This window comes from Salmo trutta, chromosome 32 (assembly GCF_901001165.1).
Source record: "Salmo trutta chromosome 32, fSalTru1.1, whole genome shotgun sequence".
Classification (NCBI taxonomy): Eukaryota; Metazoa; Chordata; class Actinopteri; order Salmoniformes; family Salmonidae; genus Salmo; species Salmo trutta.
The window spans coordinates 3,576,305-3,588,559 of record NC_042988.1 but is presented as its reverse complement, the minus strand read 5'-3'; the positions used below and the strand labels follow the sequence as shown (position 1 = coordinate 3,588,559).

The 12,255-nt window shown below is 43.3% G+C and overlaps 3 protein-coding genes across 6 annotated transcripts in view; all 3 read left to right on the top strand.

The window, feature by feature from the left end:
• The window catches only part of LOC115170790 (serine/arginine repetitive matrix protein 2), a 27,926-nt gene extending 24,784 nt beyond the window's left edge, over window positions 1-3,142 (top strand). Inside the window, exon 15 of the transcript XR_003871094.1 lies at window positions 2,980-3,142. The gene's annotated coding sequence lies outside the window, so the exon portion shown is untranslated. The remainder of the gene's footprint in view (window positions 1-2,979) is intronic.
• Window positions 1-12,255, top strand: part of LOC115170793 (THO complex subunit 6 homolog) — a 27,571-nt gene that overhangs the window by 2,287 nt on the left and 13,029 nt on the right. Inside the window, exons 10-13 of one of the 2 annotated variants that reach the window (XM_029727088.1) lie at window positions 1,658-1,720; window positions 2,060-2,170; window positions 2,340-2,468; window positions 2,898-2,998. In XM_029727088.1, the coding sequence (XP_029582948.1) occupies window positions 1,658-1,720; window positions 2,060-2,170; window positions 2,340-2,468; window positions 2,898-2,978 (384 nt within the window). In that variant the 3' untranslated portion in view covers window positions 2,979-2,998. Of the gene's footprint in view, window positions 1-1,657; window positions 1,721-2,059; window positions 2,171-2,339; window positions 2,469-2,897; window positions 3,141-12,255 lie in introns of those variants that run through there. The other variant, XM_029727087.1, reaches the window with a different exon arrangement.
• LOC115170796 (ras-related protein Rab-35) lies at window positions 3,409-9,344 on the top strand. 3 transcript variants are annotated; one of them, XM_029727093.1, is made up of 8 exons: window positions 3,409-3,906; window positions 4,721-5,500; window positions 5,664-5,829; window positions 6,313-6,363; window positions 6,531-6,654; window positions 6,944-7,068; window positions 8,270-8,394; window positions 8,796-9,344. In XM_029727093.1, exons 3-8 carry the CDS (start codon window positions 5,769-5,771, stop codon window positions 8,943-8,945), a joined length of 636 nt encoding a protein of 211 aa, XP_029582953.1. In that variant the 5' UTR covers window positions 3,409-3,906; window positions 4,721-5,500; window positions 5,664-5,768; the 3' UTR covers window positions 8,946-9,344. The 3 variants fall into 3 exon arrangements, with proteins under 3 accessions (XP_029582953.1, XP_029582952.1, XP_029582951.1); XM_029727092.1 differs by having other exon boundaries at window positions 4,721-5,520; window positions 5,659-5,829; XM_029727091.1 differs by having other exon boundaries at window positions 3,411-3,906; window positions 5,659-5,829.

Here is a 12,255-nt window from a genome sequence, read left to right as displayed (position 1 = left end):
TTTTGCTTCATCAAAAACATGTTTATATGTAGGCAGGACAAACCTGTTTTGGTGATTTCTGGTATATCGTCAAAATAAATCAATCACAGCCTATTTTTGTACTAATTAAGCAGTTGTTACCTGATTTAAGAACAATGCCATTGGAAATTAATGTTGAAAGTTCAATTTAAATATTCCGAAAACTAAGTTGAAAATGATGATGTTGTTGCTTCCTGTTGACAAGACATATTGATAGCCCAATCTACAGATACATGTGCAACAATAGTAATCAAGGAGCACCTTATAAACTGCACATGCACCAAAAACCCTGTTATTTTGTCAAGTGACATTAAATCACTCATCGATGGGGTGGGGGGGTATATGCGCAGTTGAAACAACCACGGCTAAAAATACACATGGAAACTGGATATATTTTTACATCACTGGAAAACCTGCAGAACAGTCAGCTACATTTTGTAATGTAGAATTTTGATACAGGGGGCACCAAAACAGAAAGACAAACTCAACACTGTTTTTGTCAGTCACTCCTATCGATTATCACGTTGACATCAATTGTTGCACGAGAGGACGGAGATGAGGTCTCGTGAGGTTGTTGGTAAAGCATGACGCTTGCAACGCCAAGGTTGTGGGTTCAATTCCCACAGGGGACCAATACGAAAATGTATACACTCACTACTGTAAGTCATTCTGGATAAGAGCGTCTGCTAAATTACTAAAATGTAATAATGTTGCATGTCTTATTAAAACTAACACAGCTCAAAAACCACACGGAATCTGGGAATAATGTATACATCACTGGTTAGAGGACAATTTGTAGAAGACAGCTAGCTACATTTTGAAGTTGTATTTTGATTCAAGTGGGTCGCCAACGCGGTAAGTGTAACGCCACACTTTTTTAGTGAATCAATTCCATCGATATCACGCTGAAATCTATAGAACAGGGCCAACGTTTGGGGTGTCGCACTGTTTTAATCTAACACTATTCAAGGCCACACGGAAACTTGGAATAACCTATACATTGTTGTAATCACAACCCTCTATAGGATATCAACGGTGGCAACGGTTGGCTGCTATTTAAGTGATAGTTTGACTGTCAAATTTGAGCATTGTTGTGTGGCTAGCGTCTTTTATAGAGAACTGCCAAATCATCCATGCCATTTCAGAAAGAAAATGATGGCTGCCGTCTAAGTCCTGCGAACCCCAGCGATTATGACAAAATCAACAGTACAAAATCAAACATATTGATATGTTTTAAGCAATTGATCTTTTGTCATCGTGTTGACTATACATTTTTTTTATACTAACATCACCAATCTGAGGTAAAAGGATGTGTAATTCCCCCCAATTTGATGTGGTCAAAACATTAGCTTGTGTAGTTGGGTAATATCCATTTAATTAGATATGGCAAAATAATTATCTTAATTTAGGATGATAGTAATTTCTCACTTGTTTAACTGTTTAGTGATGATAAAATGCTCCTAAACACAATTTAACCAGACGGGTGATCTGCACTAGAGCCTGCCTAGGGCCTATGCAGCAGGCTGAACGTTTGACATCCATATTATAAGGCACCTTTCTGCAGATTGCTGAACAAAATACACATCAAATTACAAACTAAATCTTTCTCACTTCTGTCTCACTCCCCCTCTCTTTCTAGGAATGCGCCCGCCCCCAATATGGCAAGTGGATCAGCTGCCTGACGACAGAATCTGATTGGATGGTGAGGAAAGGGCAGCCCTTGCAATTAGTCAACAGTCCCTTCCCCATAGGATGAGCTCTCTCTCTCTTTCTAGAAATTGTAATGACTTGTTCAGTACCTCAGTCTGAAATGTGGCACTTATGTTATCAGTGTGGTTGCTGTGGCGAATCATTAGAACAGTCGCCAAGGTCAACTCCACCTGTGGAATGCCTCGCGCTGATGTCTTTTTACTCCTTCAGGATGAAATTATTTGCAATGCAGATACTGTAACATTACTCAGCATTTCCTCCTGCAATTTTATCTCCTTTAATGTAATTAAATAATTCTCCCTAACCCCTGTCCCTTATTTTCCCCCACCAGCTCTGTGGAGGAGGCCCATCCCTCTCTCTATGGCACCTCCGCTCCATGTCACCCACCTCCATCTTCCCTCTCGCCGGATGCCAGCGACAAGCCAACTTTTACCAGGACATGGTGAGGCGTGTGTGTGTGTGTGTGTGTGTGTGTGTGTGTAATCTTCAGGGTGTGTGTGGGTCAGACTGCGTGGGAAGGGAGAAAGAGTTTTTTATTGGTTTGTCTTTCTCTAACTGTAGACACTAGTCCGTCTGTCTGTGTGCATTTGTGAACTCTCTCCCGCCTGTAGATCTTGTCGGTGGGCGAGGGCCAGTGTGTGTCCCACTGTCTCCTGGGGGGAGAGGTAAAGGCTCAGATCCCCTGCACCCCCCACTCCCTCAACACGCTGGCACTGAACCTCAACAGCACTGATAACAGGGTGAGAGTCGTTTAGACAAACCATCTGAACACTCCGTTACTCATCCAACCCCTCAGGTTAAATTTCCTTCTTTGCTCGTCCCGCTTGTGGTCTTCCTGTTCTCGTTCACAAATCCTGTGTGGCTTCGTTGGTAGAGCATGGCGCTTGCAACGCCAGGGTTGTAGGTTTGATTCCCATGGGGTACCAGTACGAAAAAGTAAAGTAATTATGCACTCACTAATGTAAGGCACTGTGGTATAGAGCGTCTACTAATGACTACAATGTAATAAATAGTTTTGTCCACATCAAAGCTTCAGTACATGGTATAATTGATATTCAGTTTTGATATGGTCTGTTGATATGGTTGAGTTTTGTGGTGGTTTTCAGTGTATGAAGGACGTGGTTGTCATGTTGTCTTCTGTTTTCTTTGCTGTTTCTTTGCTGTTCCAGGTGCTCACAGTAGGTGGAAGCAGTCACCAGATAGATGTATTCACCAACCTGTCCTACAGAACCTTCTCGCTGTCTTTCTGAGGACACACACACACACACACAACCCCATTTAAGCTCATAATGTGCTGTCTTGGATAATTGTACTACACTATTCTGTACATAACTCATGCCTCTCTTGTTCAAAGGATGCCCATTCCAGGATTTGTTTTTTTATGATAATAAAATATTTTGATCACTTTTCCATATCTGTGCTTCAGTCTTGATAAATTTGCCCCGGTTTTATGCTCTGAAGGAATAAATTGTCTGAAATATCTGTATGTCTTGTCTACATAAAGTCTTGGGTTACTCCATTTAGATTTCTAGAATATTGGGTTCCCTCCCCAGTTTTCCTATTTCATATTTGCAGCGAGTGTAAGTAACCCTGCCAAATACTACAACAATCCCATTAAACAAGTATAGTACAAACAGCCCTATTTCGTGTTTTGTATGTATTGATGAGACAAGATAAAGCACATTGAGCAAGAAGGGAGATGGGATGAACAGAGAGGAGGGAGAAGCACATGATTTGGATGAAAGTGACTCAACAACACTCAGGTGTGGCCTGAAGACGTCGGGCCGTGGACTAGTCTAAAGCTCCGAACTTTCCTGAGTCATCCCTCCCCGGAACCAAGACGTCTGGAACGGTCAACAGATCCTCGTATTTCTTCTTCGGACTGACCAATTGCACAAGTCGTCGTTTTGGTGATGGCAATTGATCATTTTGTAGCACGACGCGTTTGAAATACGCATAGAAACTTAGCTACTCTAGAGGAATTATTCCTATACCGTTATCTAGCCGAGTTGTGTTTTGCGTTAATCACATTTCCAGGAGAAAGTAACTTTTAACTTCGTCTGTGGGCGAGCGGCTTGCTAACGGCAATCCCCAAAGATACCGGATACAAACGAATCTAGCCTCAGCACAGACAGTCACTGCTGATCCTAGCTGCTGATAATGTCCTCTGGTTAAATGGTAGGTAAGTGTGTTAAACCCACATTTCTATGGTTTAAACTAAATCCAACGTTGTGGTTTGTGTCATCAACTGTTTTTGAGTAGTTTGCGATTGTACCTAATTTACGAAGAGTGTTATTGTTGCGACCTAGCCAGCTTGTTTTTCCACAGACAGCTGACGATTGTAGGGACTAGGGAGGGACACTTTCCCAGGATTTTCAGTAATGCTTTCATTGATAATCACGATGAAGAAGAAGCCCTAGCAAATATTTTAACTTTGTACCAATGTGTCAGGATTCAATTTCAAGAACTAACTTGCTCGCCCCATGTACTCTTTCCTGTTTTTATTATGGAACAAAAAACTGTCCTCAGTCTTTTCTATTCTTTCGCCCTAAATCGGCGACGCGGACAGACTTCAGGGATTCTTGAGTTGTCCCTGAAAATACTTTAGTCACTTAGTGAATATCAAAGAAAAAGTATGTTTCAATGATACCTATATCCTCTACTATTTAACCATGTAACATTTCCCCCAACATTTGTTTTAACTTCTTCCTAATCCAGCTCACCTTCAACCATACATGCAGGCTGATGTTTCATGTGGTTAATATAGGCCTATATTTGTGGTTCGTATTGGCCTATATTTAATGAGTGTGTGGAGAGAGGGCAAACGGTTGGAAACGTTAAATTTAGAGACAGCTGTTCTAGTGAACAGGGAAGGGAGGGTGCATACAGGGACAGGGTTGGCATACAGTCAGGGAAGTTTTGACAATGACAGACTACAGCTTGTCTCCTCACTCTGTCCCTGTATATTGTCATTGATAAATGTTCCATACAGACGTTCTTTTTCAGGGTATGGTCCAAACAAGGGAGCTGAGGAAAGCCTGAAACAAACCAAATACTGTGAAGGCGCCCACCATTTCTCCACCCAGAGCTCAGAGAGGAAGTGAAACCAAGGGATTGAGACTGAAGCAGTTCAATGGATGAAAACGTTGCATGGACTGTAGATTGAAAGAGGAAGAACTTCATCCTCTCAGGTTTTTGCTTTTGGTCTCTGCTTGTACAACCTTTCAGGCCCCTCTGCCTGTTATTTTGTTTCTTGTAAGAGGTGCGTGATAACTTGACGCAGAGATGACAGTGAGACTGTGGGATAAGCAAAAGAGCTAACTGAGAAGAGCAGTGACGTGAATCCTCACATCCATAGGCTACCCACTGGGATATCTAAGTATTAGCTAATCTAGCAACAACAATCCGTCTACCTTGGACACAGACCAACAACTGAGCACTTTCAGACGCTCATGGATGTAGTGACTGACTGCCAGAACGCAATTTGATGAGGATAGTCTCTTTGCCCTTGTGTAGAGTTTAACGTGTCAGAAGTCCTTCACCGTCTGCCACTGCAGCCCAACTTTAAGGGGGAAAAACACTTTACTGGACTGATGGAAAGAGAACTTAGGTAAACCTGTGATGAGTCGGAATGTGGTGCTGCAAATAACTGGGAATCCCCTACTGGAGTTAGTGGGAGGAACTGGAACTGAGGTGGAACCAGAACCAACCGAGGCCTAAGCACGACAACGGAATGCCATGTACTAAACTGGAAATACACTTGATTTAACTGGTAATTATTGCACTTGCAAGGTAACAGGAATAGTTTGTAATATTGAGTTAGAATTCTGGACTAGAACTGATCTGGAAAATCAAATGGAAATAAAATTGCAATGTAAGTGTTTTTTGGATGTTTTCTGTACAAAATCTTCTTCCATTCTGAACTGGTAGCGTTGGGGGGAGACTGTTTCATCCTGGGATTTGGGAAGACTGGAATCTGTTCCTGTGGAACTGCATTTATTGGGAGAGGATTACTGAAACCAACAGCACTGTCTGCAGAAATGGCGGGGCCGGGAAAGGACTACAACCATCTCTTCAAACTGCTCATCATTGGAGACTCCAGTCAGTGCATCTTAACTTCCATTTTCATACAAAGTTCCTGTGGTCCCTTAGTGCTTACTCTGTCTGTGTTAAAATAGTAGTGTAATTCAAGTGTGCTGTGCTGTTACACTGATGTTTAGCAGGCAGCTCATATTGTGTGAGTTGTGATTTAAAGAATTAGACTAATATATATTCCTGCTCAATCTCCTTAGTAACACAGCAAATATCAGTCAATCTGCTTATCATTGGGTGACTGTGATGAACATGCCTACTTACTCACCAAGCTTACAGCTCTGATGACTTACAAAGGAGACATATTTGTCTCTAACTCTTCAGACAATATGATAGATTTTAAAACATTTACCCATGCTGTAGTGATGTGACTTGCCATATGTAGGCTACTAGTAATGGGACAGTAGGTAGCCTGGTACTGTCTACTCAGAAGTGAATGAAGAAAGGCCTAATCACCTAATCTCTCATCCCTGTCTAACCTCTCTGTTCTAGATGTAGGGAAAAGCAGTCTACTACTACGATTTGCAGATAACTCCTTCTCTGGTGAGTTGCTGCTCTCTATCTGGTCAATATATACTATTAAACGATTTGAATGTGTGAGTGGTTAGGAACTGTGTTTTTTTAAAATGTTTTCTTCAAGATTGTGAATGTGTGCTTAGCATGTTGTGTGTATGCGTGTGTGTTTCTAACCTTGCTGCTTTGGCCTGCAGGTAGCTACATCACTACGATCGGCGTGGACTTTAAGATCCGTACGGTGGACATCGACGGGGAGCGAGTCAAACTGCAGATCTGGGACACGGCGGGCCAGGAGCGCTTCAGGACCATCACCTCAACGTAATCTATCATCTATATCAATGATCTATCTACACGTATAGAAGCTATATATCAATACAAACGCTGTTTATCACCATAGTTGGTTTGGATTTAGGCTCAATTTCAGTTAGTTTCATTCTTTCAGTTTTATAGTCATTAACTCAGTTAAGTGCTATTGATACCAGCCCGGGACAGAGTGCCAGCCAACGATAACTATCACCCGAAAAACAATGCAGCGATTTCCTGTTTTTATACAGTACTCTTTACAACCCTTTGCTGTTTTCCACTTTCTCCCTGCTTCTCCTACCAGGTATTACAGAAATACCCACGGTGTGATTATTGTTTACGACGTCACCAACCCAGAGTCGTTTGTGAACGTGAAGAGGTGGCTTAATGAGATCACTCAGAACTGTGACAACGTCTGTAAGATCCTAGGTGAGTTTGGTATGCTGAGGCGATGGATGGATGAAGAGTATAATAGAAAGAGTAGATTAGATGAATGGATAGAAAATTAGGAATGAAGAAAATTCACTGAGGAATGACTTTGATTTCCAGTCCAATGTGCTAGTGTTATGCCTGATTGTGAACTGATAGACATACACTAGACATACACTATATATACACAAGTATGTGGACAACTTTTCAAATGAGTGGATTCAGCTATTTCAGCCACACCCGTTGCTGACAGGTGTATAAAATCGAGCACACCGCCATGCAATTTCCATAGACGAACATTAGCAGTAGAATGGCCTTACTGAAGAGCTTAGTGACTTTCAACATAGCACGGTCATGTCATAGGATGTCACCTTTCCAACAAGTCAACTCCAAGTGCTGTTATTGTGAAGTGGAAACGTCTAGGAGCAACAACAGCTCAGCCGCGAAGTGGTAGGCCACACAAGCTCACAGAATGGGACGGTCGAGTTCTGAAGCGCGTAAAAATAATCTGTCCTCGGTTGCAACACTCACTAACTATTGAGTTCCAAATTGCCTCTGGAAGCAACGTCAGCACAAGAACTGTTCGCCGGGAGCTTCATGAAATGGATTTCCATGGCTGAGCAGCCGGGCTGTTTTTCATGGTTTGGACTAGGCCTCTTAGTTCCAGTGAAGGGAAATCTTAACACTACAGCATACAATGACATTCTAGATGATTCTGTGTTCCAACTTTGTGGCAACAGTTTGGGGAAGGCCCTTTCCTGTTTTAGCATGACAATGCCCCCATGCACAATGCGAGGTCCATACAGAAATGGTTTGTTGAGATTGGTGTGTAAGAACTTGACTGGCCTGCACATAGCCCTGACCTCAACCCCATCGAACCCCCTTGGGATGAATTGGAACGCCGACTGCGAGCCAGGCCTAATCGCCCAACATCAGTGCCCGACCTCACTAATGCTCTCGTGGCTGAATGGATTCAAGTCCTTGCAGCAATCTTCCAACATCTAGTGGAATGCCTTCTCAGAAGAGTGGAGGCTGTTACAGCAGCAAAGGGGGGGGACCAACTCCATATTAATGCCTATGGTTTTGTAATGAGATGTTCGACGAGCAGGTGTCCACATACTTTTGGTCATGTAGTGTAGTGTACTATGCTGTCCAAAACACCTTTCATTCATCCCCACTTCTCTCTCTCGCCCTCCCTCAGTGGGGAACAAGAATGACGACCCCTCCAAGAAGCAGGTGGACTCCCAGGATGCAATGCGTTTCGGGGAGTCGGTGGGCGTCCGGGTATTTGAGACGAGCGCCAAAGAAAACATCAACGTGGAAGAGGTGACCCTAGCAGCCATGTTCTAAACTCAGGGTGTACCTCATTCACTTCCTCAGTAATGAAATAAAACTAAGCCTCAAATATCCCAGAGACCTGATATGGCTCTCACAGGGAATTATCAGTTTATGCTTTTTTTTAATGAAAGAATATATATAATAATTACACTGCCAATAAATTATCCACACCAGTGGGCTGTGGTGCAATCAGAAGTGTGACCATGGTCATCTCTTATATCTCTAAAACGGTTAACTTATTTCAACTTAGACCAGGTGGCGAATTCCCTTTCCAAGGAATAGCACTTCCGTGTGTACTGGTATGTATCCGGGTGTGTATCCGGGTGTGTATGTATTTTACAGTCATTGCCCTGTCTCTTTCCTTCTCCCCATCTCTCCTACCCTCTCAGATGTTTATGGCGTTCACACACATGGTCCTTCGGACAAAGAAGCAGAGTCAGAGTCGTGCAGAGAGAGAGCGGGAACGAGAGAAGGAAACGGTCGACATCAACTCTCACAGACACAGAGAGAGGAGGAAGAGGGGGAAGAAGTGTTGCTGAGGGAGAGAGGGAGAGAAAGGAAGGAGATTTTCTAAGAACAGGACAGACCAATGGAGAGTCGAGCGTCTAAAGTCTGTCTGCACTCATGGGGAAAGAGCCAGGACATTACATGTTGACATTGCACTGAGACAAGATTACGAGAGGGTAAGGACAGAGAACCACTGTTAAGTGCCGAATTTTTACCCTAGCAGTTATTTTTTATGAATGCATATTAATGTCATTTTATCATTAAAAGGGAAACTGGATCCCCACTGTGTCAAACTGTCATTAAAACCCCTAATTTAGGAAATACACTAATGACTTCAAAAGTGACTAGAGTGATGTATCTGTCTTATTTGTAATGAAAAGGACTGTCGTGAAAAATGTAACATGTCTAAATAAACAGTGAGCAATAAAGTTGATCTGTGTGTGCCTTTTATATGCGATATACCATTGCTAACACATTGAAAGTGTTATTTACCCTTGGTCTGAATGCTGTACGCAACGTCAGGAAGTAGCATTAGCCACCCTAGATTGGTGGTGGAAAATGCTGTTTCATAAAGAAAGTACGCATATTTTCCTAGTTTTTTCCCCCCCCACCTCGCCATTAAATCAAGTTAAGGAGGAAGTTGACACTTTTGCAGCCTGAATACATTCCATTTGGACGGTAAAATGAAACGACTCGGTATTGTCATATGCTGGCTTTTGGGCTACTATACTTGCAGTTTATTTGCAAAGCCATAGGTGATGCAAAATAGACAGATCTATTGTAACGCAAGACTGGTAATTGTTTTTTTTCTTCACAACTATGCATTTTGTGCCTCTAACACCAATGTTCAGTAACTATTTACTCAATTATCTTGACTGCATCCTGGCTGCTCAAGCGGTTTGAGAAACACTCTTTTCACGCCACTTTTATATGGAAATGACTTTTACGCAGCAGGTTAGGAGACTGAGGTTAAGGTTAGAAAAGGGGTTTGGGTATGTGAAAATGCTCTCCTAACCTGCTACGAAGGTTTTGCGAGCAAGGAGAGGCCAGAGATAGCCAGACGAATAAATTGGGCTGGGGCGGACTGGCATTTTATCCACACCAGTCCACATCACTGCAAGCGGCGCCAACTCACCCCCCCATACACACCCTACTTAGACACAGGCAGTAGTGCTGAAAAACATTGGCAGTACAGTACAGTGTTTCTCAACCATTTCTGTACCAGTGACTGACGAGACATGGTCGTCCTCAGACCATGAACGACCCTCCACCTCCAAATCGATCCCGCTCCAGAGTACAGGCCTCGGTGTAACGCTCATTCCTTCGACGATAAATGCGAATCTGACCATCACCCCTGGTGAGACAAAACCGCGACTCGTCAGAGAAGAGCACTTTTTACCAGTCCTGTCTGACTCCAGCGATGATGGGTTTGTGCCCATAGGCGACGTTGTTGCCGGTGATGTCTGGTGAGGACCTGCCTTACAACAAGCCTACAAGCCCTCAGTGCAGCCTCTCAGCCTATTGCAGACAGTCTGAGCACTGATGGAGAGATTGTGCGTTCCTGCATGGTGTAACTCATGCAGTTGTTGTTGCCATCTTGTACCTGTCCCGCAGGTGTGATTTTCGGATGCCACTGTAAGGACAATCAGCTGTCCGTCCTGTCTCCCTGTAGTGCTGTCTTAGGCGTTTCAAGGTACGGACATTGCAATTTATTGCCCTGGCCACATCTGCAGTCCTCATGCCTCCTTGCAGTATGCCTAAGGCACGTTCACACAGATGAGCAGGGACCCTGGGCATCTTTCTTTTGGTGTTTTTCAGAGTCAGTAGAAAGGCCTCTTTAGTGCCCTAAGTTTTCATAACTGTGACCTGTCTTAATGACCGTTCCACAGGTGCATGTTCATTAATTGTTTATGGTTGATTGAACAAGAATGGGAAACAGTGTTTAAACCAACATCATACATCTGCCCGGTACAATTGAAACCGGGATTAATCCGTGAAGAGCACACTTCTCCATTTGCCCACTGAAGTCAGTTACGACGCAGAACTCCAGTCACGTCAAGACCCTGGTGAGGACAACGAGCACACAGATGAGCTTCCCTGAGATGGTTTCTGACAGTTTGTATAGAAATTCTTTGGTTGTGCAAACCCAGAACTTCTTCAGCTGTCCGGATGATGAGGTGAAAAGTTGTGTTTATACAGCAAAACCCAGCACATTAAAGCCTGCTTGTGAAAAGCCGCCAATTTCACAGGAAGTTTACCCACAATATAGGGACATTGTAGTAAAAAATTCACTTGCTGTAGGTAGATAGGCTATTTTCCAACTTCATATGGAAAAACAAGCCATATAAGATAAAAAGAGATATTATCACCAACAGGGTTTTTGATGGCGGTCTAAATGTCTTAGACTTCACTTTCTTTAATCAGATGTAAGTCAACTGGGTTAAAAAGTACTTCAAAAAATCCTCATAGTTTCTGGAATATTGTACCTCATTTGATCAACAAATATTCCAGAAACTATGAGGATTTTTTGAAGTACTTTATATTTACCAAATAAACTAAAGTCAAAAATAATTCAAGTAACACAATAGAATAACGAGGCTATATACAGGGGGTACCGGTACTGAGTCAGTGTTTGGGGGGGTACAGGTTAGAGGTAATTTGTACATGTAGGTAGGGGTGAAGTGACTATGCATAGATAATAACCAGTGAGTAGCAGCAGTGTACAAAACAAATGGGGGGGGGGGGGGGTCAATGTAATAGTCTGGATTAATTATCCAGCAGTCTTATGGCTTGGGAGTAGAAGCTGTTAAGGAGCCTTTTGGTCCTAGACTTGGCGCTCCGGTACCACTTGCCGTGCGGTAGCAGAGAAAACAGTCTATGACTTGGGTGACTGGGGTCTCTGACAATTTTATTGGCTTTCCTCTGACACCACCTATTATATAGGTCCTGGATTACAGGAAGCTTGGTCCCAGTGATGTACTGGGCTGTACGCACTACCCTATGTAGCGCCTTACAGTCGGATGCCGAGCAGTTGCCATACCAGGCGGTGATGCAACCGGTCAGGATGCTCTCGATGGTGCAGCTGTAGAACCTTTTGAGGATCTGGGGACCCATACCAAATCTTTTCAGCCTCCTGAGGGGGAAAAGGTTTTGTCGTGCCCCCTTCACGACTGTCTTGGTGTGTTTGGACAATGATAGTTCGTTGGTGATGTGGACACCAAGGAACTTGAAACTCTCGACCCGCTCCGCTCCAGCCCCGTTGATGTTAACGGGGGCCTGTTCGGCCCGCCTTTTCCTGTAATCCACGATCTGCTCCTTTGTCTTTCTCACATTGAGGGAGAG

Bases quoted from the DNA above. Each gene is read 5' to 3' on its own strand.
- LOC115170796 (XM_029727093.1), top strand. From the start codon at position 5,769: ATGGCGGGGCCGGGAAAGGACTACAACCATCTCTTCAAACTGCTCATC. The intron at 6,364-6,530 runs GTGAGTTGCTGC...TTTGGCCTGCAG, and splicing joins TGCAGATAACTCCTTCTCTG to GTAGCTACATCACTACGATC. The intron at 6,655-6,943 runs GTAATCTATCAT...TTCTCCTACCAG, and splicing joins TTCAGGACCATCACCTCAAC to GTATTACAGAAATACCCACG.